Here is a 24,959-nt window from a genome sequence, read left to right on the forward strand (position 1 = left end):
CATCATCATGTTCTCTTCAGCGCTGTCTGGGGCAGGTACTCAGTCCTCCCCTACAAGCCCCTTCGTGGGCCCAGAGAGCTGAAGGACACACTTCTTCCCTCCAACAGACTTCATGATTGGCTTCCAAACAGTCCAATCCCCAGAGACCACCTGCTGTGCAAAATCCAGGTGGGTCCCCAGACAAGTAAAAGAATGAACTCATCCAGACAGGCCCCGCATACACTCTCCTTCAGTCCCAGACAGGCTGGATTCTAGCTCTTCCTCTGGAGTATTTTTCCTTGTAGGTTCCTACAGGATACTAGATAGTGCTCAAGACAGAACAGCCGCCATGACCCCATACCCCTGTTCTCTCCCCGCCAACACACAATCTGGCCTGGGGGCGGGGGTATTTGGGAGCCAGCCCCCACAAACACCAAGTAACTGTTAGGTATTAATCACCACGTGCGCCTGAAAATTCAGGGAACTTTGCACTGATCTCCTGCCAGAACAGCAATAGGAACCACGTCTACAGAGCCGTGGTGGCTGGCGGCACTCATCCCGTTTCCCACACAGCTCCACTGAGCACCGAGCTCAGCACTCCAGTGTGCGTTTCTCAAATCATCTCAGCATGATTTTGATGTATATATTGTTTTTATGGTGTCTAAAAGCTTGTGAAGTGGCAGGTGGGGAGTTTAATTTGGACTTTTTTAACCTTAGAATCTGCTCTAATCCCTTAAGATACAAAAGAGATTCTTTTCATTTAAGCACAGATTACATACACACGCACACACACACACACACACACACACACACACGCGCGCGCGCGCGCGCGCGTGCACGCGCGCACACACCCAGCAGGCCCACAAGACGTTCTCTTTAAGCCTACAGGAGCTTCACTTTTGCTGTCACTGCCTCCTAACCACACATGGTCTCAGCCCAGTCTCTCCTTGCGCTGCACAACTCTGAACCAAAAGGAGGCAAAGCACACATTCAGCCTCTCCCTCAATTGTAAATCAGCAATACAGGCATGCTAAAAAAAAAAAAAAAAAAAAAAAAAAAATCTTGGCTAAAAGTTCCTTGGAATAAACCAGCCTCCCTGCGCTTGGTTGTCACTCAATCCCAATCCCATTTGCTTTGGTCTAAGAATGTATCCTCATTACTCAGGTCGCCATAGCTCGATATAAGAGAATAAAGGAAAAAAGGGTTTCCTCCAGTCAGAGTTCTGGTGTTTGCAGGGAAGGACTCCGGTGAGGATGTTGTAGAGGATGCCATTATTACAAGATCAAAGAAGTAGAGGGAGAGATGGGGAGAAAGAGGGACAGGAGGATGAGGATACAGGGGAGGAGAGGGGAGAAGAGAGGAGGGGAGAGGAGAAGAGGACAGAGGAGAAGGGAGAGGAGGAGAGGTAAGGGGGAGGGGAGGAGAGGGAAAAGAAGGTGAGGAGGAAAGAGGAGGGGAGGGGAAGGGAGGAAGGGGAAGGGAGAAGCCATCACAGCACACAAGTCAGCATCACAAGCCAGGAGCCCCGAGGAGAGAGAGGCCAGTCCCCCTGCTGCCCACTGGACAGCTTTAGGCTCTCATCACCTCTTCACAGCATCTCACTGAGGACCAGGCTTCCAACACATGAGCCCTGGGGGCACAATTGACCCCATGTCCCTCTCCCCAGGGAGCCTCTGTGTAGCTGGCTACCTACAGGGGCTGCTGTCCTTCACACCTCTCCCCTTCAGATGTTGAGAAGGATTCAGAACCTTTGTTGGCACTCCGATGCCTTGGCCAGGACAGCAGCCCTTCCCAACATTTGGAGGAAATGTAACAAACCCGGCCTCAGACTGCTTCCCGTGCTGTTCGAAGCCTCCCGTGCGGCAGACTTTGTGGCGGCCACGTGGAGTCCAGGCCTTTCGTACACCCTGAGGCCCTTAAAGGGTCCCTCCATCCACAAGATGTTCTCGTGAGGTTAGGAGTGTGTTTTAGCTGGAGAGCACAGTCCTCGCTGTGCTCAACCTTACTTTGTGTGGGGCGCAGCTCTGGGATGTGCAGGAAGCCTTCAGACTGACGGCTCACACAGAGCATGGCACTCCACCCTCTTCTGCGAACATCCGAGTAGACTCAGTGGGTGTTAGAGTCAGCGGGCGTTAGACCCAGCGGGTGTTAATGGTGCTGCCGTCAACCGCCTAGCACCACCTGTCACTCGCTTTAGGGAAGACTTAAAACATAATCTTTAAATGCAAGAGGTCAAAAGGGAAACAGTGTGGTTGAGAGATTGCAAAATCCCTAGATAACGAAGCTCCCATTTTGCCATTTTGTATAGGGGTGTGTCTCACTAACTCAAATGCGCATGGGTACTTGTGTGTATGTGTGTGTGCATGTGTGCATGCGTCCGTGTGGGGGAGGTGGGGGTGTTCTTGGACAAGCCGCTAAACCACTCTTAACCTCAGGTTATCTACTGTAAAATACGGGTGACAACAGTCACAGCTCCTTTGGGGACTGCCGCAGGCATTCGGCGTGTGTAGGCTTTGGCACAGCTCGACACCCACGAAGCTGATGAGACGGCCGAGGCACCGGGCCCTGTGGGAAGCCTGGGGCACCTGGCTGATCGCCATGGAAGCCTGGCAAAGGGGGCTGTTACTGTTACTGCATCAGAGATGCCCTAGGATCTGGGGTCACACGGCCCCCCAGTAGCCACGGGGACCAAACCTCAGTGTCACTGACCTCCTCCCACACTCAAAGTGGAAGCCGCTCCACGTGCCTTGCTCGAGGGGCAGCTGCTTCGCTCTGAGCAGCCTGAGCAGCCTCGGGTTTCCTGCTCTGTGCAATGCCTGCTTCGCTTGTTGCTCTCCGGCGCTTGCTGTTCACTTCACCCTTTGGCCTGGAACTGGAGAGGCACACGGTCTCCTCTTTCCAGTTGGCCATGAAGTTGTTTTCGTAAGCCCTGGCATTTAGTTCCAGTGAGGGGAGGGAGGGGCTTCTTGCTAGGCCAGATCAGCTGGTCCCCAGGGTTCTCTACAGAGGGATTGCTGGGTCTGAAATGTGAGCTGAACTCTTGTTTGTCCTTTGACCCTAATCCTTAGTCTCAGCATGGTTTGGGCAAGGGGAAGGCATTCAAACGGGACAAGCAAGACTTGTGTGCCCTCCATTGCACTGAGGTAGGCAGGCCGGAAGGAGAAAGCCAGCCAGCCCAGGAGCTGCCTCGCTCAGCTCAGTTCCCAACTGGAGGAAAAGGACGTGGACCAGTGACCAGAACCATCTCATTCTCACTTATTAACTGAAATAGACAGTGAGCAAGGCTTAGGATGCCACAGGACTCTACGCACTTGCTACAGAAGAAGGCCTGTGGTGTTATCCTCCCTCCGAAGGCCACATGGAGAAAACAGAGCCTGCAGTCTGTTAGGCAAAGCCGGGAGAGTGCGCAGATGTGTAAGCTCGGCCTTGTCAGCCAACTTCTTTTCACAGACTGGTCTTGTCTCGTTTGTATGATTTCTTTGGCTGTAAGTAATGTAGATCTGCAGTCTCATACGAGAAGGTTGTGACCAGCACAGACTTTGGGTCCACGAGTGCTTCAGAGTGCCACGCCTACACACACCACACAGAACACAGAAGCCCAGCCCTGGGCCCTGGGCCATTGCTCCAGGTAGATCTTGGATGCTAATTTTGCTGTGATTTCCTGTCCTAGGCTTTGGAGCTGGATTTATGGACACCATCATAAGTTCCATCATGGGATAAAGATGACAGTAGGCCCTTGTTGAGGCTTCCTGTTTATTAGAATGGTGATGACAGCAGCAGCAGCATTGACAGAGCAGGGGTGGTAACAGGACTTGGGATTCATTTATATTACCCTATCATTTCCACATGAGTGATTCTGCTCCCCAAACAAAGGGAAAAGTAGAACTGTGCTTGTAGGCAGAATGCTAATTCTTCCCGTGGCCCAGTAAACAGCAGAACTGAAAAGGGGGCTCCCTCCTCTGGGGCCTTTAAGCTCTTACCTTGCTGGGTTCTGTTCTTTTGAATAAGGAGAACTGTCATCAGAAATGTGTGCCTGGAAGGTTTGGAAACCCGGGGCTGTCTTGGCTCAGGGAAACCCAGCACCTCTCTGGGGCATCCGAGGTAAAGGATAATTTATTTAAAAGCAAGTTCAGTGATTTCAATAAATTGCCAAATAAACAAGGATGGCCAGAAGCCCACCTTCTTGAACAGACCCATCTTTCTTTGGGAAAGGCTAGCCTTTCCTTTCAGGATTTTAGTGTCAGGCTGCTAAGGACCAGACCCAAGTTAAATGATGCCTGCGTGAGTGTTAACTAAGAGTCCCTATGAAATTAGGCCAGCTTCCCATGGGGACCCAGACGTTTTTCTGAAAACGGTGATTAAGAGTAAAGATGTCCCTGTATCATCTCCGAGGGGAAGAAATGCCTCAAAGCCGCTCTGGATTGCCTGCCAACCCTTCGGAAAAACCATAGGGAGTTCTCCAACCTCACCCCAGGTGGCACCAACCTGACCCATCTTGCCCAATGTGGCTCTGCCCTAAAACCCAGAGACCATCTTCTTCCATAAACTGCTTAAGGCTGTGAGCTAAATGGTGCCCCGCGAAATCTCTCCCTGCAAGGACATGGCCTGAGTTATGGAATACAGTGTGTGTGTCTGTGACCAGGACCCAGGCCAGCAAATCAAGGGAACTACGCTGACCTTCGGTGGGCCTTTCTTTATGTCTGAGTTACCCAAAATGTGTTTGGGGGAACAGTCTCAGCAAAAGCCCCCCAAAACAAGTTTGGACCATTACATTAAAGAGGCTAAAAGTTCATCTAGCAAGCAAAAGCTGTTCACTTGCCTACCATTCTGTCATTAAATCTTAATCTAGGGAAAAGCATTGGAACAACAAAATTGGCCATTCTGGCCATGTACTTTCCCTGAGCCACTCTGCGTGGCTTTCCACAGAGGACCTTTGGCCCACATTGTCGAGCATAGCAGATACAGTGATTTCATAGTGACCCTTTCTGTATATTTTCTTACATACGAAGGCTGTAAACATATCATTCAAAAAATACTCACTTATAATTCCACTACTTAGATAGCTGCCTTTGGCTTTTATTTATGTATGTGTTCATGCACATGTGTATACGGAGGTCAAAGGTCAACATGATGGGTGTGCTTGCTTCATTCTTCCAGAAAGCTCACCTTTCAGGATCGTGTTCATGTAGATGTTTCAAATTTATCTCAGGCTTCTGGGCATCTCGTGTCCAGTTCCATCTCTGGATGTTGCCTCTGAATGCTTAGTTGGTATCTTTCAATTCTAGAAAACAAAACAAAACAAAATAATAAAACATCACTCTCCTTGTACAACTGTATCCCACACCTGCCACCAGACTTCAGGGTCTGCAGAGCTTGGAAACGAGAGCAGAGGCTGCTTCTGAATGCTTTCTGTGCAGGTTTAGTTTGCTCCATTTATGAAACTAGTGTCTGGGAGACCTTGTCTTGTGCCCTTTTCAGTGTCTCCTCTTGCAACAGAAAACTGTTATCCAGGTACCATGTGGCAGAGTGTCCCACTATAGAAGAAACTCAAAAGAATAAATGTGCTGATGTCACATTAAGGAATGAGAGCGGGAGAGACGGGGAGAGACGTCTCACATTAAGGAGACGGGGAGAGATATTGGACCGTCTACCAAGAATGAGCACAAATTCACTTCCTCCTGTGTCTTCCATCTGTCTAGTTTGTGGTTCCTGTCTTCATCGCCTGTCCCTAACAAATGGCTTTGTGCTGTATTTATTGAAGAATACATAAAACATAGAATGAAAAATGAGTGAGGACTTGCTTTTCAGAAAACCTCAGAAGAGTTTTACAAGTAAATAAATTTCTTTGCTAATCCCAGAATTGTTTCCAAAACTCCAGACAGATGGTATTAACCTGTATCCACATGTGGCTCCCAATATTTAAGGGACATTTCTTTTGACCTTTTGGCTGCATTAAGCAAATGATTCCCACAGCACAGAGAGGCAGGTAGAAGTGACTCCTCGCCAGGGGCACGGGAGAGTGCCTGACTTAGGAGTAAAGCTGTTTCTTAGCTTAGTTTGTAAACACCGATTACATGGCGAGTTACACTTAAACAGACGAGGTACACATTAGGATAGCAGGTTAAGTACCTAGTCGGATGATCTCGGCGTATTAGTAACTTGTTTGCAAGGTCTGGAAAAATTTAGTCTCTTAGAAGGCAAAAGGTATTTTCAGAAAAAGACTTTACAGCACGTCACTACATCCACATTACAGACATTAACTGTTCTAGCTGTTTGCTTTTGAGACAGGGTCTCAGAGCACAGGCTGGCCCCTTCAAACTCACTGTATAGCCAAAGGATGACCTTGAACTCCTTTATCCTCCTGCTACCGCCTTCCAAAGGGTGAGATCAAAGGTGTGTGCCTCCACACCCAGTTTAGCATTAACTGTTCTTGATGCCTGTTCCTGTACAAAGACACCAAAAGGTAAGGGCCTGAGGCAATGCCACACACCTCAAGCTAGCCTAGATCTGAACTTTATAATCCCAGCAAACTGAATGTTCATAGATGTTTTATTATGGCTGCCTACTAGTGATGCATAGTAAATGTTATTTCAAACCATGGAAATGCAATGGAAAGGCAGGAACACTTGGCTTCTCCACACATCTATTACCACAAAAGCAACCCAAAATCTGTTTCCTGAGAGTCTCACATAGGGCTGGAGAGATGGCTCAGAGGTTAAGAGCACAGGCTATTCTTCCAAAGGTCCTGAGTTCAATTCCCGGCAACCACGTGGTGGCTCACAACCATCTATAGTGAGATCTGGTGTCCTCTTCTGGCCTACAGGAACACATGCAAGCAGAATACTGAAAAGAAAGGGAGAGGGGGAGAGAGAGAGAGAGAGAGAAGGAGGGAGGGAGAGAGAGGAGGGGCCTTCAAAGTGCCTGGTGCTAGGCCACTGAATTTCTGCGTTGATCCCTGCGGGTCTTCCACAAACCCTCTTTAAGAAAACATGTTGGGGCTTTTGGATTTGGCTGAGGCAGCTCCACCCGGCTGTCCATCATACTCATCACATTGAATATGGCTCTAACCCTGGTCAAAGGACCAGCTCCTTAGAGTCTCCAAAAGCAATGGACATGGCAGGTTGGGGGAGCATCTCTTTTGTAAGCCCCAGCAAGAGGTTCAGCTTTCTCTCCTGTCCAGTTTCTCCTGTCCTGGATTCAGTGCAGACCCAGACCCAGAAGTGGGTCCCAGGGACAGAGATGACAAAAACTTTTTTAAAAATCACTTTACAGCCTGATACCAGCCCCTATAGCCTCTGCACCCAGCCCCACCCTCATATCCCCTCCCCCATCCTCACATCCCCCCCCCATCTCTTTCCAGAGAAGCAGGGAGGCAGGGCTGAGGGATACCAAGAAGCTTCTCAAGACAACAGGGTCTTTGTGAGGTGAAACCTGTACTTTCCTGTTCTCATTTCCAAGCAGCCTTAAGGCAACTGTCTGCTGTGCTGGCCACAGTAGCAGCGGGAATTCACAGAGTGCTGAAGAAGAGAGCCTGTCTCTCCTGAGGAGAGTGCAGAGGAAGAGGGCCTGTCAGTGGCTGAAACCCAGATGGCTTTCTTACCCGCTCTGTTTTCCCACTCCTTGGTCCCAAATACCGATGCCGTACAGAAGTGTGAGTCAGAGCAGAATGAGCAAGAAGCCCATTATTTGAACAAAGGAATGAAAGGGGCTACTGGGAACTGAGGTGCTGGCTGAGCTCATGGAACCCTAAATTTGGCTGTGAGTTTCTGGGGGACAAGCTTGATGGCACCCCATAGACTCTCAGACCCTGGCTTCAGGAGAGACCTCCGCCTGGAGTCCAAGACTGCCCACACGGGGTACTGATCTGAAAAGCAGCATGGGCAGCCGCTGAGGAGTGTGAGAGGGAAATCATTAATCCTAAACGCTGCAGCCAGTGAAAATGCCCTTCAGGGATGATGCTGGGTGACGATGAGCTGAGGTCCAGGAAGGGGGCCATGGTGCCGGGAGATGCATGGGGAAGAATTGCTGAAGTGTCACCAGCAGGAAGGAAATAATACCAGCCAGAAACCTGGGGAAAGTCTCCTCTTGGACAATGAGTAAACGTCACGTAGTCCACGGGTCAGAAAGGATGTCTCCAGGAATGCTGGAGAATGTACTGACTGAACGAGACGGGAAGCGTGTTTCAGGTGCCGTGTGCTACTGCTCCTGAGCTGCCTGGAGAGAACCCTCAGCGCCTGGTGTTCGCCATAGGAAGAGAGCATCGTGCACCACAGCCCCACTCCCACCATAAGACACTAGGGGCTGGAGAGGCGGGTCAATGGTAAGACGCTGCTGTGGCAGAGGACCAAGCTCCGTTCCCGGCACTCGAACCACGGGACTCAGAACTGCTCGCAACTCTAATTCTGGGGGACCTGAAGACCTCTTCCGACCTGCTCAGGTACTGCACACACATGCTCAAATCTGTATTCAGGCAGACAGACAGACACATACCCACACACAGAGCGAGAGAAGCAGAAACAAGTGCTGGGGAAATGGCTCAGCTGGAAAGCTGACTGCTGCATGAACGTGAGGGCCCAAGTTCAGAACCCTGACCCTAGCCCCCATCTCTGGGGCTCAGAGGCCAGAACAGGCGGCTCCCGGATCTCATTGGCCAGCCAGCCTATCTGAACCTGTGAGCTCTGGGTTTAGTGAGAGGCTTTGTCTCAAAAGATAAGGTGGAGAGCAAGCAAGGAAGCAGAGAATGGGGGTGCGGTGGGAAATAAAAGGGAGAGAAAGAGGCAAGAAGAAAAACTGAAGAACAAAAGAAATTCACAGCCAGCCATGGGGGCCCATTATTTTAATCCCTGCGCTGGGAAGGGAAAGGCAGAGCTCTGTGAGTTCAAATCCAGCCTGGTCACATAGTTCCAAGTTTTCCAGGTATATACAAGTGAGTTCTTTGTCTTCAAAAAGAAGAATATCACAAATCAACAAAATTGAAAATAAAAAAAAAAATAAACAGAAGGCAGAGAAAAGTTGACTAAGCAGAGAGGTGATTTTTGAAGGAATCAAGCAAATTGATAAGCCTACTTGAGACTAATCCTCAAACAAGACACACATTGCTGGTAACAAGAACAAAAGAAGACACATTGCTACACAGTTTTTTGACATGGAAGAGGCTGTAAGGAGGTTCTGTGACCAACTGTGTTCGTGTAAATTCAAGAACTCAGATGGATCTGTTATTTAATAACCACAGGCAACCAGACACACACAGGATAGAAGAGCATGAAGAGTTCTCTGGTTCATGGATTTGAAGTTAGGAAGAGAACCACAAAAACCCAGATCCACATGGTTTAATTGATGAATTCTGAATTCTGCCAAATACCGAAGGAAGAAATATCTCCCTCTCTATGTAGTCCTGTGTGGAAACTAAAAGAGGAAGAGGTACGTTCCAGCTTATTTTGAGGGCAGCTTTACCCAGTGAGCAAATGAGAAAACAAACTAGAGACCCTGTCCATTGCAAATGCAGAGAGAACACTCCTCGATAAAAAAAAAAAAAAAAAAAAAAAAAAAAAAAAAAAAAAAGGTGGCACACGCCTTTAGTCCCAGCACTGGGGAGGCAGAGGCAGGCGGATCTCTATGAGTTTGAGGCCAGCCTGGTCTACATAGTGAGTTCCAGGACAGCCAGGGCTACATAAAGAGACCCTGTCTTGAAAAAGAAAGAAAACACTGGTGAGCCAGCTGGGTGTGGTAGCACAGAGCTGTAATCTCAGCACTCAAGAGCTGAGGCAGGAGGATCATGAGTGTGAGACCAACCTGGACTACATGACAAGACCTTGTCTCTCCAAACAAAACGAAGCAAACACACAATGCTAGTAATTCCCCCCCCCTCTTTCTCTCTCTGTGTGGTGTGTGTGTGTATGTGTGTGTGTGTCAGGGTATGGTAAAGTCACAATCAAGTAGAGTTTATCTAAGGAATACAAGGCTATTTGGTGTTTGAATCACTGAGTACAATCCACTGCTTTAACACTTAGAAATCCCACATAATCATGCAATTGATGCAGAAAAAAAAAAAAAGAAATGAAATTGAACAATTTTTCATGAAATATATATAAATCAATGCTTAACTCAAAATAGACCATAAATTGGAATGGAAAAATACATAAAAATGTAAGAGAAAATTTTATGACCTTAGTTCTAACTCAGAAAGTATAAGCCAAAGGAAAGGGAAAGAGAAGAAAGAAGAGGGAAAGTGGGGGAGAGAGAGGAGGGAGGGGGAGACGGGAGGGGGGGGGAGGAGAGGAGAGGAGAGGTGTGGTTTGGAGAAAACATTGACAAATGTCATTTTTTCCAAAGAACTTGTACCCAGAACATAACTTAGCAGCGAGGAACAAGAAGTGCAGTTAAAAGCTGAACAGGAGACAGACAGCAGGGTGGCCGTGGTAAGGCTCCTGCCCACAAGCCTCCCTGGAACCTACCTACAAGTGGCAGGAGAGAACTCACTCCACAGATTTGTCTTCTGACCTCCACAAATGTGCTGTCAAACATGAGTGTATGCACACACACACACACACACACGTACATGACAAATATGCCATACCATTATGCAGTATACAAAGGCACATGGAAACCCGATGAAGCACCACTGTGCATTTCTTAGGAGAGAGGGGTCTCAGGTACCAACAATACCAAATCCCTGGAATGTGGAGCCACCGACTCCTTTGCACACTGCTGGAGGGAAAGTAAAATGGAGGAGGAGTTGACAGTTACTTATAAACATCCACCTTCCCTAAGATCCAACTCTCCTGCTCCTGATTGTTTGCTTCAGAGAAAATATCAGTTAAAAACTAGAAACAGGATTTTTGTCCACTCTGACATCCGCAGCGACTCAGGCTGGGAACCACACGAGTACCTTTCAGTGGGCAGACAAACCAGCGTGCTGTTTATTCACACAAGAGAAAATTACTTGGCAGCAAGAAAGATCAAGCCATGGACACAACTCAGATGACAAAGCAAGGCCTTGTGCCGGGCAGAAAAAGCCAAGCTCATACAACAGCATGCTGGGTTTGGAGAAATCGCTCAGTGGTCATGAGTGCTTGCTGCTTGTCCGGAGGGTGCAGGTTCTGTTCCCAGCACCCACAGTAGATGTCTCACAACTGCCTGTAATTCTAGCTCCAAGGGATCTGACACCCTCTTCTGGCTTCTGAAGACAGAGAGAGAAAGAGACAGGGACAGAGAGACACACACAGAGAGAGACATAAATATTTAAACATTAATATTTTAATTTTGATTAAAAATATAATTATGTATTTCTTTCCTTTGTCTCCACCCTCCAACTTCTCCTATGTCCCCCTCTATCCTCCCTTCCAAGTTCACAGTCTTCTTTTCTTTAATCATCTCACACACTCACATACACACACACACACACAGATAAATACACATAAATGCTGTGTCCATGTACTGCTTCTTGTAGTATATAATTTCAGGGATGTCTACTTGGTACCGAATAATCTCCCGGGGAAGATTAATTTTTCCCTCTCATGGCAGTTGTTAGTTGCCTGTGGTTCTTCATCTAGCAGTGGGGACACGTGATATTTCCGCCACCTGCACTGGCGTGTCAGCTGCTCCTGTCATTGCTCGGTCCTGTTTAGGAAGCTGTGTTGTTGAGTTTTACGGGTGTGGCTTCCCTGCCAGAGCCAGAAGGCACAGTCTCACAGCCGACTTTCTGGTCCTCTGGTCCCTGAAACCTTGCTAGCCCACTTTTCTGCCTTATTCCCTGAGCCGTAAGTGTCGGGTTATGTTGTTCTCAGAGCAGCTTGGCCTGCACACCCCAGGGTTACATTTTCCTTGCTCTTTGACCAGTTGTGGTTTTCGGCTGGTGGAAAGAGGAGCCATGGAGACACACCTGCCTGCGGATATGAGGATAGACATTTAGAAGGTGTAGACAGCAGGTTCTCCTGCAAGATTTATGATGTCACTAGCCCCGTGTAGCTGGCTGGGCTTCCACCGTAATCTGCCCGCTGCGCACAAAGCAGCCTGCTGTCTGTGAGTGTTTGTTATCTAAGCATACTGGTGTTCCTCACCCTGCAGCACAGTTCCATTCAGTAAACTCTGGTAACGTGGAAATCCTGAAAGTCACAATGCCAGCAGCACAGCAGACCCACAGAACACCTCAGCTTGGCCATCTGTTGTGTCCCCGAGTAGCTGACTGAACCGTGGCATACAGCCACCTGGTCACGTGTCACTAGGAGGAAAGGTTGAAACCCAAAGCTCCCACGCTCCCCACAGTGATAGCAGACTAAGCCTCTTAAACTGTGAGCCAGCCTGATTAAACGCTTTCTTTTATAAGAGTCACCTTGCTCGTGGAGTCTCCTCATGAAATGATGGAGGCTGTTTACCTAGGCGAATGAGACTGGACAGACTAGAACCCCTGAAGCCTGTAACCCCCATGGCAGGTGTGAGGGCTGGAACTAGACAATACTGGAAAGCACTGGTGTGGTCTTCGCCGAGAGCCCCGCGCAGCCCCCCTTCTCCTCCCACTCAGTGCATTTCTCCTGCTCTTCCTGGTGTTCTCACCAGCTTCTATTCCGTCAGAACCTTGTCTCAGACTCATCCCAGTGTTCTGCCAAGATGGCTGGATCTCATTTTATGGCATAGAGGATTCTCAAAGCTGGTTGTACATGTGAAATAGCAGAACAAGGGACAGAGTCAAGCTTGGCGTGGCTCGGAGGAGGCCAGGCTGCCAAACCGTCACCTAAGCTCTCTGGTCGGGACGCTGAGCAAGCCCAAGTTGGAACCACAGATCCCTCCTACCCTGTGGCAGGAGGGCCAGGATACTGGTCCTCAGCTCGTCTTGCTGAGCTTTATCTGGAATGTGTACAGGCTCTTCTTGAAGGCCTGGCCAGCGATTTCACACAGCTATGGTAGAGAGGGCAGATTCTGGAGCCCTGACTCATAAGACTTGAAGTATTCTTAAAAAAAAAAAAAAAAAAAAGACATGGGGAGGGATGCCATAAGCAGTCCTGAGGTAGCTGGGCCATGATGTTCATGATGCCTGAGGCAGTGGTATCTGGCTCACGTGGACATAGTTGGAGGTGGAGGGATCCAACATGGCTGGACCACACTGGACTCTTCTTCCTTCGCCCTCTCTCTGTCTGTTAGACGACTGACGCTCTGGAGGTGGCTTTGTCAACCAAACGTCATCACTAATTTTCTCCCCCAGTGGCTGTGGGCATGTCATCAGACTTTCCCCCCCATGGTACCATATTCCTGCCACCTCCTTGGCTGTGACATAGCCTCCCACCCCGCTTCCTCGCACTTCCATAGCGCCCTTCATCGCTCTGAGCCCTCTTCCCCTGTCTGCGCGTGCTCCTGAAGGCTCCTGGAGTCAGGGAGTAAAGATGGCAATGGTTTACACCAAAGAAGTGGCCCAGAATACAGTCTTGACAGAAGGCTTTTTAGGTCTGGGTGTGGGGTGCCTCGGGCGGCTGGAACAGCCTGAAGGTGCTGGCCTCTAGCTGGGGTATCAGAGCAGAAAGCCTGGGGACACGGCGGGTGACAGGAGCCTTTCAGAACTGCCCGGTTGTTGTGGGAGCCTGGCTGGAATGAATCTTCTCAGGACATCCTTGGGTGCTGCCGGGAAAGCAGTGATAGGACGCAGAGGCCACACAAGCTCTTCAACAGAAGGTCTGATTGTCCCTTCAAAAGGATAGCAGTTTGGCCTTCGACATCTGCTGCTGCTAGTTCACTGTCCCCACCGGGGCTGCTGCTGCTTTCCCTGTCCTCAGGTCCTTTTTAAAGTCTGCTCAGAGGCCTCACACTGGACCTTCTCAGGATCATGTTCCTGGAGCAAACCCAGGTACCAGGGCAAACTTTTCCTGCTGAACTCAGCTGGAAGGGGATGGTTGCCCGCCTCAGACCACAAACCACAGTGGGTAGGTCAGGGTTTCCATAGCTCTCTGGCATTTGAAAAGCAGCTCACCAGATGGAGGCTGAGAAGTAGCCAACCTCATCCCAGTGCCTGATGGCTCCGTCCTGGCTAATGCCCATCCCATAATATGCCAGGTGCTGCCCATTGCCTGAAGTGGGTTCCCGATTCTCCTCAGCAGCGCAAAAGCCTGCTTCTGCTGGGTATGTTCCGGGACTGGATGGGCCACGGCAGAGACCTCAGCAATGCCACCATGTGCCGTGGTCCTCTCCAGCCGCCTTTCTCGTACATCTTGGTGAAGTGGCTACAGTTGTAAAAGATAAACATGCCATCTAGGTGTGGGGAGCCAAAATTGTCCCCCCAAGATGGAGCCAGCTCCTCTGGCTCTTTGCAGGCTCACAGGTGGAATCCTTGCTTCTTTTCCCAGTGCCTGCTTTTCTGCGCAGGGTAAGAGCTATGTTCTGAACCTGCCACAGCGCCTCCCTGGAATTCTGTGTGAGGTCCCCCTACCTGCATACAAACTTCTAATGCCTCCGCTTTGCTCGCCGCATCCATCACAGCGTCGACACTGCGGTCCCCTGTTCCTATCTGTCTCGGCCTTGAGATGGCCTACCACAGACCTGCCCAACGCGAGCTGGTCAAGGAGAGCCACTGCTCTTTACTTCATATCCGTGGCTAAGTTTCTCATCGGACCGGAGGTGCTGTTTTCTGTATCACGTGTAAGCTTGGGATTAAGGATAATCAACAGTGTTCTCTGGAGCAGAGATCTTTCCTCCCTGTCAGCTAGCCCTGTATTACTGCCACACCACATTGGCCCTGGAACCCCTAGATTCTCTGACTGTGGGGTCAAAGGCTAGTCACTGCTGTTTTCAGGAAGCCTCATGAACTGGGCCATCACTTCCTCCTCGGTGCGGAAGACAGAATATTTAAAGATGAACTTTGCTTCAGTGACAAATTCCTCTGACAGGTTCCTGTGTGGGAACATTCCAGGTAGGCAGTGAGGTCATTCCATCAATACCATCCTCCTCACAGCAGAACTGAGGCAGGAGGAGGCTGGTCATGGTGTCCTCCTTCTTGGTGAAGAGGGTAAAACCCTTCCGAATGTACACTGAACCTGAATTTAAACCCATTTGTACCCTGCCAGAGCAGGGTGCACTTGGGAGTGCATTTGGCTAGTTTCCCAAACTGGATCACACTGGCGACAACCCAAACAAATGCCTGCTCCGATAAATAGAAATCCTCCTTGGAGTCACACGTCAAGACTTGTTTATCTTTTTGCCTCTTCCTCATTACATGATGGAGTGATATTGTTTCCTGTTTCTAATTGCTAAGGTCTGGGAACCCTTAGATCTCTCATGTCAGGAGCCTAAGACAAGGGGGTGTCTCAGAGCATTTTGCCTTGTTACAACAAAATACCTGACAGCAGAGTCTTTAAAAAAAAAGGGGGGGGGGATCCTTTGCCTTACATTCCCAGAAGTCTAAGAACACAATGCCAACATTAGCCTCTGGAGAGGACTTCATGGTGAGTGAGTGAGTGGAGTGAGTGGGGGGGGGGAGAAAGAGAGAGAGACAGACAAACAGACAGAAAAACACCATGATAAGAGAGTGAGACCTGAGACAAAAGTAAATTAAGGAAACAAACTGGCTTCATAAGAAGCTACTCATGGTAACTAATTCACTCCCAGAAGGCATTAGTCTTAATCTTTTCCCAGCGTGATAACCTAATAATCTCCCATTAGTCCCCACTTCCTAAGGCTCCACCCCTTCTGCTACAGGCTCCACCACCTTATCAAGGTGTCAGCTATTAAGTGTTCTCACTAGGGGGCTCAGGAGGAGCCATGGCAGGAAGCAGCAATTCTGAATGGGCGGTCTGCTCTCTGACTCGGAACAGACCCCTTGCTATTTGTGCCCACATTTCTGTCCAAGAGTTATAGCATGGCTGACTTCCGGGGCAGGAAAAGGCAATCCTAACTCTTCCAAATGGAACGTGGACGCACTAGTTGGACAGCAATCCTGTTGACCACAGGTGACCACAGCAATGGAAAGGCGGCTCCTTGGGGAGCTGGGCTGAGTCACACAGCGCTTGTTCTTCTGCGATAGCCTGTCTCAAAGGGGAGCGCAGACCGTCTGAAGGCCGGTTTCTCTAGGGCAGTAGTGTGTTTCGTTCCTGTGCAGTGAATGAAACTGAAGCCATCAGCATTAATCACTCTCAGCTCTGAGCTCCGGGAACATGGGTTCTTTAGCAGATGCCACGTGATTGAGGGGAGCTACAGAAAGGGCAGGAGTGTTCCGGGCTTCACCCACGGTGCCTAAGCCAGGCTGCGCTTTCACCGACCCACTGTACAGTAGCGACAAGTTACACAGCCTCTCGGTGCTTTGTCTTCTCTCCTGGAAAACTACGAATAGTACCCACCGGGAGGGCCGTTACAGGGTGGAAAATGTGATACGCTGTGTGTCACTTACAGGCAGACATAGTCTCAGAAATTAATCACACAGTGGTTTTTCTCTCTGCAAGTATCACAGAACATACCGTACAAATTCAGACGGTGTGTCCTACTGCGCATCTGTGTGTGTGTGTATGTGTGTGTGTGTGTGTGTGTGTGTGTGTGTGTGTGTGTGATATTCCACTGCTCTTAGGACTACAGTAAACAAAGCAACATGAGACTGAATCGGGCACAAGAGAAAATGATGCCATCAAAAAGCTCCGCGTTTGGCGCTCTTGCTGCTGCTGTGACGGGCGCAGTTCTCCGTCAGCGTGCTTTCAGAAGTGGCTGAGTGTGCCCCCCTGCTGATTCAAAGTGAAGTGAATTCACAAGCCAGTGACATCGCCGATTACTGTTTCCATCAGTCCTGGTTCCCACACACAGTTGTATGTGCTGTGCTTGGAGACGCCTGAGCGCACAGCAGGTGCGTTTATACCAGTGATGTCACAGTCACGCGAATGAAGGTTTCAAGCTGTAGTGTGAGGTCAAAAGGCAGCCGCAGATTTCCTGTTCTCTTCAACTCTCATGCCCGAGCGTGTGTGTGTCATCCATTGTTGTTGGAAATGTGCAGCATGTGACTGCGTGCAAAGAGCCACATGGCATCCCTCGGATGAGGCCAGACCAACTGTCCAAGATGTCCAACCATAGGCATTTCACAATGCTGTCCTGGGACCTACATTCAAAAATCAAAGGCTGAGTTTCCTAAGGGCATCATGTTTCCTCCTATCTGCTGTCTCTGTCTCTCTCTGTCTCTGTCTCTCCATCTGTGTCTGTGTTTCCGTCTCTCTCTGTCTGTCTCTGTCTCAGTCTCTGTCTCTCTCTGTGTCTGTGTCTCTCTGTGTCTGTGTCTTTCTGTGTCTGTGTCTCTCTGTGTCTCTCTCTCCCTCTCTCTTTGCCTCTCTCTCTCTGCTTCTCTCCCTCCTCACTCAGTACGATGGAAGAATTGTAAAGGCAGAATTGAATGAATGCTTTCCTAAGGAAGACATATGAGTGGCATAAAGCATACAAAAAGGTGCTCAGTCTCACAGTGACCAGAAAAAAGCAAACCCAAACCACGATAAGATCATGCAATGGTGGTAAAAGCTGACAGTCCCAAGTGTTGGCAAAGATGGTGACAAGTGGGAACCTCATTTGTTCCTGACAGAGATGAATACAGTTGAGCTAGCACTGCGTGTCCATATTGTAGTGCCTCCGTTGAGCACACATTTGTCAAGTGGCGGTTTTCTGCCTCTGCCTCTGCCCAAGGGAGTGGATTCCCGCAACTGCTCAAAGACATGTATATGGATGTTCAGAGTGTGTCATTTACAGTTGGTTGGTGTTCTCTGTTGTTTTGGGGATGGGGCTGGAGGCCATGCGTGTGTGTGTGTGTGTGTGTGTGTGTGTGTGTGTGTGTGTGTTTGTGTGTTTGTGTGTGTGTGTACATCCTTGTGGAGGCCAGAGGCTGATATTAGGTGCCTTCTTTGATCACTCTTCACCCTGCTTGTTGAGACAGGGTCTCTCACTTGAACCCAGAGCTTGACAGTTGCTCCTCCGGCTAGCCGGCTTGCTCCGGGGATCCCCTGTTCCGACCTCCCTAGTCTGGGGTCACAGAGAAGCTGCCATGCCTTCCAGGCCTTGTGTGGGTGCTGGGGACCCAACCCCAGGCTTCACACCCACAATGCAAGTTCTTTACCAGCTAAACCATCTGGCCAGCCCCATTGTTCACTTGTCTGGGGTTATTCGGTTTTGTTTTGGTGTTTTGAGACAGCTTCTTGCTATGAACCCCAGGCTGGCCTGGAACTCATGACCCTGGAGCGCAGCCTCCTGAGTCCTGGCATCACAGGTGCACACTGCTACGCCTGCCTACTGTTCACGCGGGTCCTCAGGTCGCCAGGCTTGGCAGCAAGCGCATTTATGCACTGAGTCACCTCCATACCCCAGTTCATAATACCCTCAAACGGGAGATGTCTGCACCATGGAACAATGGTGAGCAGAGGGCGGGGCTGCCAATCTGTGCTAAATGAAGGTCTAAAAGCTAAATGAAGGTCTGAGACTCTTAGGATTCTGTTTATGTGAAATTCAAGAAAATGCAAAACCAAGTGGCTCCATTTGTGGGGAAACAAAAGCAAGAGGCAGAGGAAATCCCCCAAGACCATGAAGTTGTCTCTCTTGTGCTGGTGGCAGTCAGCAGTTACAAAAAGTCATCAAACTGCAACTTTAAGTGGACGCATTTTATGGCATGCAAACAGTGCCTGTAAAGACCGCAGAGGCCAAGCGTCCTGGTGTTGTCCAACCTGTTGTTCCCAGTCGTCAGCATGAGCCGTGCTCATTACTGGAAACAAGGTCACCCCAGGCTCTTGGCTTCCTCTTGCCTCAGAGCTGCAGACCCAGCTGACACTGACCGATTTCCAGTGAGCGCCAGGGCGCATCCCAGGCGGAGGCAGTGGAAGCAAGCTTGTCACTGTCAATAACGACAGGAGCCTTCATTGGGTTTTTTGCCAGGCCGTGTTCGTCATCATTACACCCATTGAAGAAGAGACCAGAGCAATAACCGGCTGGGTGTTATCAGCTCACAAATAATTTATAACGGGCAAAGTAGGACAAGAGCAAAGCTTTTTCTGGCTGAGGAGCTTGCGTGTCACTCTTTTAAATCTAGGCTAAAAATGATTTATAATACACAGCCAGCCAGGCAGAAGGTGAAAGGGTTCCTTTTTTTCCCTGTCTCCTGCATTTGGACACTGGGCCTTTTACCCTGAGCTAGCAATGACGAGTCTCCCTGTCTCCTCACACCTGCTGCTGGTCTGTGACAAGAAGAAAGCGTGACCTGGTCAGAAATGAGACCTTTACAAGAACCCCTTAACCCCAAACATAAGAACAGGCAAGAAGAAGGCAGATGTGGGAAGGACACTTAGAAAAGCCCAGAGCTTGTGCGGTTGAACTAAGCTTTGGAGAATTGCTCAGATATGGTCAGGAAACGGCCCAGCCGTTCGAGAGTAGCAGGGAGCCGGACTATGAATCCAGTAATGATGTGCATGCTTGAAGCAAACATGGTGTCTACAAGTATGGTGGGATCTGAGGAAAGGTCTGTGGGGTGTGTTCTTATGTTTCTGTGGGCTGTTCGGGAAAACATCGGTACTGGGACCTCTAGATGCGAATTCCTGCCCCAAGAGAGCTGAGCCACCATCCAGTCTTCTGTCCTGGCCATACACTGATCACTAGCTTCCTGATAAGGGGATTAACTCCCCTAGAAACTGTGACCCCCCCCCCAGGTCAGGCAGACCATGTGCATATGGTTCTGTTCCCATCAGTGAGCTGGTTCTGGGTGACGTTTGTCTTGGGTATACCTGGGGAGGGGGGCAGCTTTCCCAGCCATGGATGGCCTCAATAAGTTGCTGGGGGTTATTTTTTTCTTCATATGCATGGCTGCTTTGCATGCACATATCTGTGTGCCACGTGTGTGCCTGGTGCTCACAGTGGCCAGAGGAGGACATTAGATCTCCTGGAACTGAAGTTATAAGTGGTTGTGAGTGGCCACATAGCTGGATCCTCTGGGGGAAAAGCCAGTGCTCTGAACTGCTGGGCCAGCTCTCCAGGGCCGAAAGTTGAGTGTTGGGGAGGGAACTCTGGGGTGTCGTTGAGAATCAAGGCTCCATCATGGTGTTGCTTCCTGGGACTTGGGGGAATGGATCCCTCTAGCATTTGTTCCTTATTCCTCTTGTTAGGGCAATGCCAAAGCCCAGCCCCCCATGTTCTAATTTCTTCCCAGGCTGGGGCTCCTCAGAGGCCTCAACCTGAGCAGCCTTGCTCTCGTCTCTTCTACAGACATGCCCTGTAGTGTCCTTGTGAAAGCAGAATTCATCTTGTAGAGCAGTTAGGGAACACAGAACAAGTGCGTGGGCACATATACACAGATGTCCTGGCTGCTCATGGCCAGCTGAGCAGTATGCCTGCTCCATGGTCCATGTCACATCCTCAGCACGTTATGATCCCCTGCGGTGTACTCTGGTTCCCTCTTGGTGCTGCACATTTTATGTGTTTGACAGAAGTATGGTGGCATGAGCCTGCCATGGCAGTTTCAGACACAGCAGTGTCTCTGCCATCAAAACTGTGTGTGCCCATACAGCCCTTGCTGTGAGCCACGGTAAGCCATAACTACCTTACCACCTGTATAGTTTCACCTTTCCCGGGATGTCATATAGCTGGTGTCCCATGGCATCGGCTGTAGCAGATAGGTTTCTTTGACTTAGTAATGTATGCCTGAGTTCCTTCCAGCACAGTAGTGAGTGTTCTATTTTCCACGGCTCAGAGCTGCTTGACAAACAGGACCGCAATGTCTGTCACATGCTGCCCGCTCGGCTCGGCTCGGCTCGGCTCTGCCCGGCTCACAGCTGTGCTGAGAGGGCTTCACCTCTCCACCAGGATGGTGGTTCTTAGGGCAAGGGCCATGACATATGCATGAGTGAGGGGTACATCCAGGAAACCTCCTGACGTGGCATGAGGCTGGACGCTCTGGGCTGGAGGGAAGAGGACCGGAGCCTCCCCAGGGGCTCGGAGGGCAAATCTAGGTAAACAGCATGCAGTTGGCTCCCTGGAGCTGAAGGCTCCATGAAGGTGGAGAGGCGGTGTCTGGCGCTGAGCTATGCAGGTTTTGTGTGTGAGTCAGAACTTGCTTGTTATTAATGCTGTCTCTCTCTGTGGCCAAAAGTCTAGCAAAACATGCCTCTGCCCCATTACTCAGCGCTAAAATGTGGCCAACCTCCATGAGAGACTTTTTTTGATCAGGCACTCTCCCTAGAACCAGAGAGAAGGCACCTCTATTGCATAACAAGGCCCTCATGACATGGAATGTTCTAGTTACCCGTGCCTCGTGTGTTTCCAGAGCCTCTCGAAACAAGTCTGAGAAGAAGCGTCGGGACCAGTTCAATGTTCTCATCAAAGAGCTTAGCTCCATGCTCCCAGGCAACACACGAAAAATGGACAAAACTACCGTGCTGGAAAAGGTCATCGGATTCCTGCAGAAACACAATGGTAAGGCTTGCCCTTTTTGCCATGTCTACCGCCAGCGGTGACAGAGGTGTGCACCAGGCAGGGCATCCCTGTGAGCCTGTCATCGGTACCCTCGTCACTCGTGGGTTCTCCTCCAAAGGCTTAGTTAGGACCTGCCAAAATGCCCAATGTCTGGCAGGTTGGGGAGAAGACAGTCACACCCCCAAACGCTTTCTCAACCTGAGGGGGTCGTTGGGAGCAGCATCGCAGGAGGCCCGTAGCCGGCACAGGTGGCACCCGACATGTGTTTGTCTTTGTCATAAGCCACCGGGACTCGCCTAGAACCTGCCCCTTTCTGTCTCTCCCCAAATGTGACATCTGTTCTGACTCCATGCCTGAGGCTGTTTCTGCCCTGCGGGATGTAAGTCAATTGGAATCTCGCAGTTCATTCATGCTCTTCCCGTCACTGGCACATACTATCCTGTCACTTGATCTCACCACGTGATCTTGCCATTCGGGACCACGCCTGTCTCAAATCCATCCTCCCTCCAGCGCTTTACCCCTTATGCTGATCACACCCAGAGCCACTCCCTTTGATAACATCCAAAGCAACAATAACAAAAGTAAGTAAGTACCAAAAGGTAGGAGAGTAGTTAGGAGGACTGGCAAGCTGGAAGCAGGGGTCCTTTTACCTTAACTGTGACATCAAACTGGATAACATGAGGCAAGTCCAAACCCCTGAGAACGCAGCTATCGTTCTGAGCGTCCTCTATCACTGCTTTTCCTTGGACATGTTCTGAGACAAGATGGCATCATGGCAGAGTACATGACTGGGACATGGGAAGTGTCATTATGCCTGCTATTCTTCCACTGTTTCTTTGTGGATACCTGCTAACAGCATGACAGAGAGTAAAGAATGTGTTAATTGCTTTTGTTAAAAGTTGGGGAAGAGCACACAGGCAGCATGGCAATAGCTATCGCCCCAATAATTTAATCAGAGTGCTTCTATTTCCTAAGTAACGTTTTAGCCAAGTGAAATAGCAGGTTGGTTTGATTGCCAAGATATTTTGTGCAAATTACTCAAACTAGGTCAGTACCGCAGAGAAGCAGGACAGCTGTTAAATAGGACAGCTGGGATCAAGTTCATCAGTGTGACATTTATGCTGCTCTCTGTCCAGGGCAGGGCAGAGTTACCAAATTCTCTGATGTGGGGGGAAGGGAGGTGTGGTGCAGGCAAGGCCAGAGCACTGCCTCTTACTCCAAGCCGGAGAGCCTCTCCAGCCTTGCTCATTCATGAGGTGAAGGCCTGCCTGTGCGCCCTCCCACACACTGCCAGAACATCCGCACAGGTTTCTGAGAAGTCCCCACTCCGAAGAACTGGGAAAGGCCCACAGCGAGCGAATTCCATGCAGAAACAGGGTGCTCGCCAACTATGGCTTAAAGCAAAACAACAATGCAGCCACTTTGCATGTCTTCCGAGCTCACGTGAACTCCACAGGCACGGCAGAGCAATGATGACTTTGTTTTGGCGCTGATGCAGGGCTGCCCTCACCATGGCTCTCTACTCACAGCCTCCCAGCATTGAAGAAGCGATAGAAGAACAAGAGGTTAACTCACACGAGTCAGACAGCCAGGACTTAGCCCGGCAGCCTGTAGCGGAGCCCCAATCTTACCTCAACATGAGGTGTGATGCCTGGGGCTCCTGGAGAACTGTCTGTCATCGTGGCTGTGTAGTTGTGCATTAGTGTATACCCTCACACTGTGGCTCCTCAACCTTGGCTGCCTGTGAGCTTTGGAAAGATCCACCTCATGGATAGATACACCCGAATCTTGGGGAGTGGCTCCCCAGCAGGGTGCTGGAGCCTGCTTATGCCAGCTCAAGAAAACACTGCTAATTTGTCTTTGTATACACTTGTGCATATATGTGCAGGCATGTGCTGTGTGTGTGTGTGTGTGTGTGTGTGTGTGTGTGTGTGTGTGCGCGCGCGCGCGCGCCTCATGTAGAGGCCAGAGGACAATCCCAGGTCTCATTATTCAGACGCTTTCCACCTCTTGTGAAGACAGAGTCCATCATTGGCCTGGAACTTGCCAAGTAAGCTAGGCAGGCTAACTATCAAGCCCTGAGAATGGATCTGTGACTTCCCTCCCACCAGAGCTGGGATCACAAACACACACCACTATGCCCAGTGTGTGTGTGTGCATGTGCGTGTGCATGTGTGTGTGTGTGTGTGTGTGTGTGTGTGTGTGTGTGTGTGTGTGAATTCTCAGGTCCTTGTGTTTGCATGGCAAGAACTTTACCAACTGTCTTAGCTGGGGTTTCTATTGCTGCGATGAAACATCATGACCAAAAAGCAAGTTAGGGAGAAAAGGGTTTATTTGGCTTATACTTCCACATCATTGTTCACCACTGAGGGAAGTCAGTGGAAGGAAATCATGAAGGGCAGGAACTCTAGAAGGGCAGGAACTCAAGAAGGGCAGGAACCCGGAGGCAGGAACTGATACAGAGGCCATGGAGGGGGCTGCTTACTGGCTTGCTCCTCATGGCTTGCTCAACCTGCTTTCTTATAGACCCCAGGACCACCAGCCCAGAGATGGCTCCACCCACAGTGGGCTGGGTCCTTCCTCATCAATCACTAGCAAAGAAAATGCCTTTCCAGCCTGTTATTAGCCAATCTTGTGGAGGTGTTTTCCTCATTGGCGTTGCTTCCTCTCAGGTGATTTTGTTTGTGTAACGTTAACATGAAACTACCCAGCACAGACTCTGATCTATCTCACCAGCCCCGAGATTGCTAACTTTTCAGGAAGTTTGTTTTGTTTTGAAGCAAACCAGTTGCCATCATGTTGGTAACTGGAAATCAACCACTATAAAATGAGTAGAACTCCAGCCTGGGGCCTTTTAATCTGGAGAGTGGGGAGCCTTTACCAGTAGACCACTAAGGCTGACATTAGGATTATTTTTTAATTGTTTATTTGTTTTATGTATAGATGCTTTGTCAGCATGTATGTCCATGTAACACATGCCTGCCTTGTGCCCTCAGAGGCTACAAGGGGAGATTCTGGGAATTGAACCTTAGGTCCTTTGGGCTATTAGATAGTACCATCTCTTTAGCACCGTGGCATCAGCAGCAACCATGTCATGCCAATGTGCAGTTTGGGCTATGAAACATGTTTTTGTAGGCATGTGTTGGCCCTGCAGGAAGAAGAACACAGATGATTCAAGATGATGAGCTCCAGGTTTTGGTTATAATTATTTAGCTTTTCTTCAGAAATTTTCCGAGAACCCCACTTGTTTAGCTTGGATATTATCGCAGCTCTTGTTTCTAGAGCGTCCAGGTATTCTCTCTACAGCAAGCCAAATCAGAATAAAAATATGGCCCCATCTTCTTGTAGCGAGCCTTTGTGTCGAAGGTGTCCCTGTGAGACATAAGCCCCGGCCTTCTGTAAGTGCCAAGGGGCATTCGATGCCCTTGAGCCCCCTATCCACAGCCCCGGCTAACCTGCACGTCCTCACCCACCCGCACGTCCTCACCCACCCACACTCGAGGCCAGTCGAGTGTACATTTGCCCTGACATCAAATCCCAAGCCTTACTCCTGCCTCTGTGGGTGAAGGTGGCAAAGGCTGTAAACA

The 24,959-nt window shown here is 49.7% G+C and overlaps 1 protein-coding gene across 3 annotated transcripts in view; it reads left to right on the forward strand.

The window, feature by feature from the left end:
• The window catches only part of Npas2 (neuronal PAS domain protein 2), a 166,199-nt gene that overhangs the window by 66,110 nt on the left and 75,130 nt on the right, over positions 1–24,959 (forward strand). For all 3 annotated transcript variants that reach the window (XM_055607332.1, XM_055607335.1, XM_055607337.1), the window contains exon 3: positions 21,224–21,372. In XM_055607332.1, coding sequence (XP_055463307.1) covers positions 21,224–21,372 — 149 coding nt within the window. The remainder of the gene's footprint in view (positions 1–21,223; positions 21,373–24,959) is intronic.

Source organism: Psammomys obesus, unplaced genomic scaffold (assembly GCF_907164565.1).
Source record: "Psammomys obesus unplaced genomic scaffold, mPsaObe1.curated_primary_1811, whole genome shotgun sequence".
Taxonomy (NCBI): Eukaryota; Metazoa; Chordata; class Mammalia; order Rodentia; family Muridae; genus Psammomys; species Psammomys obesus.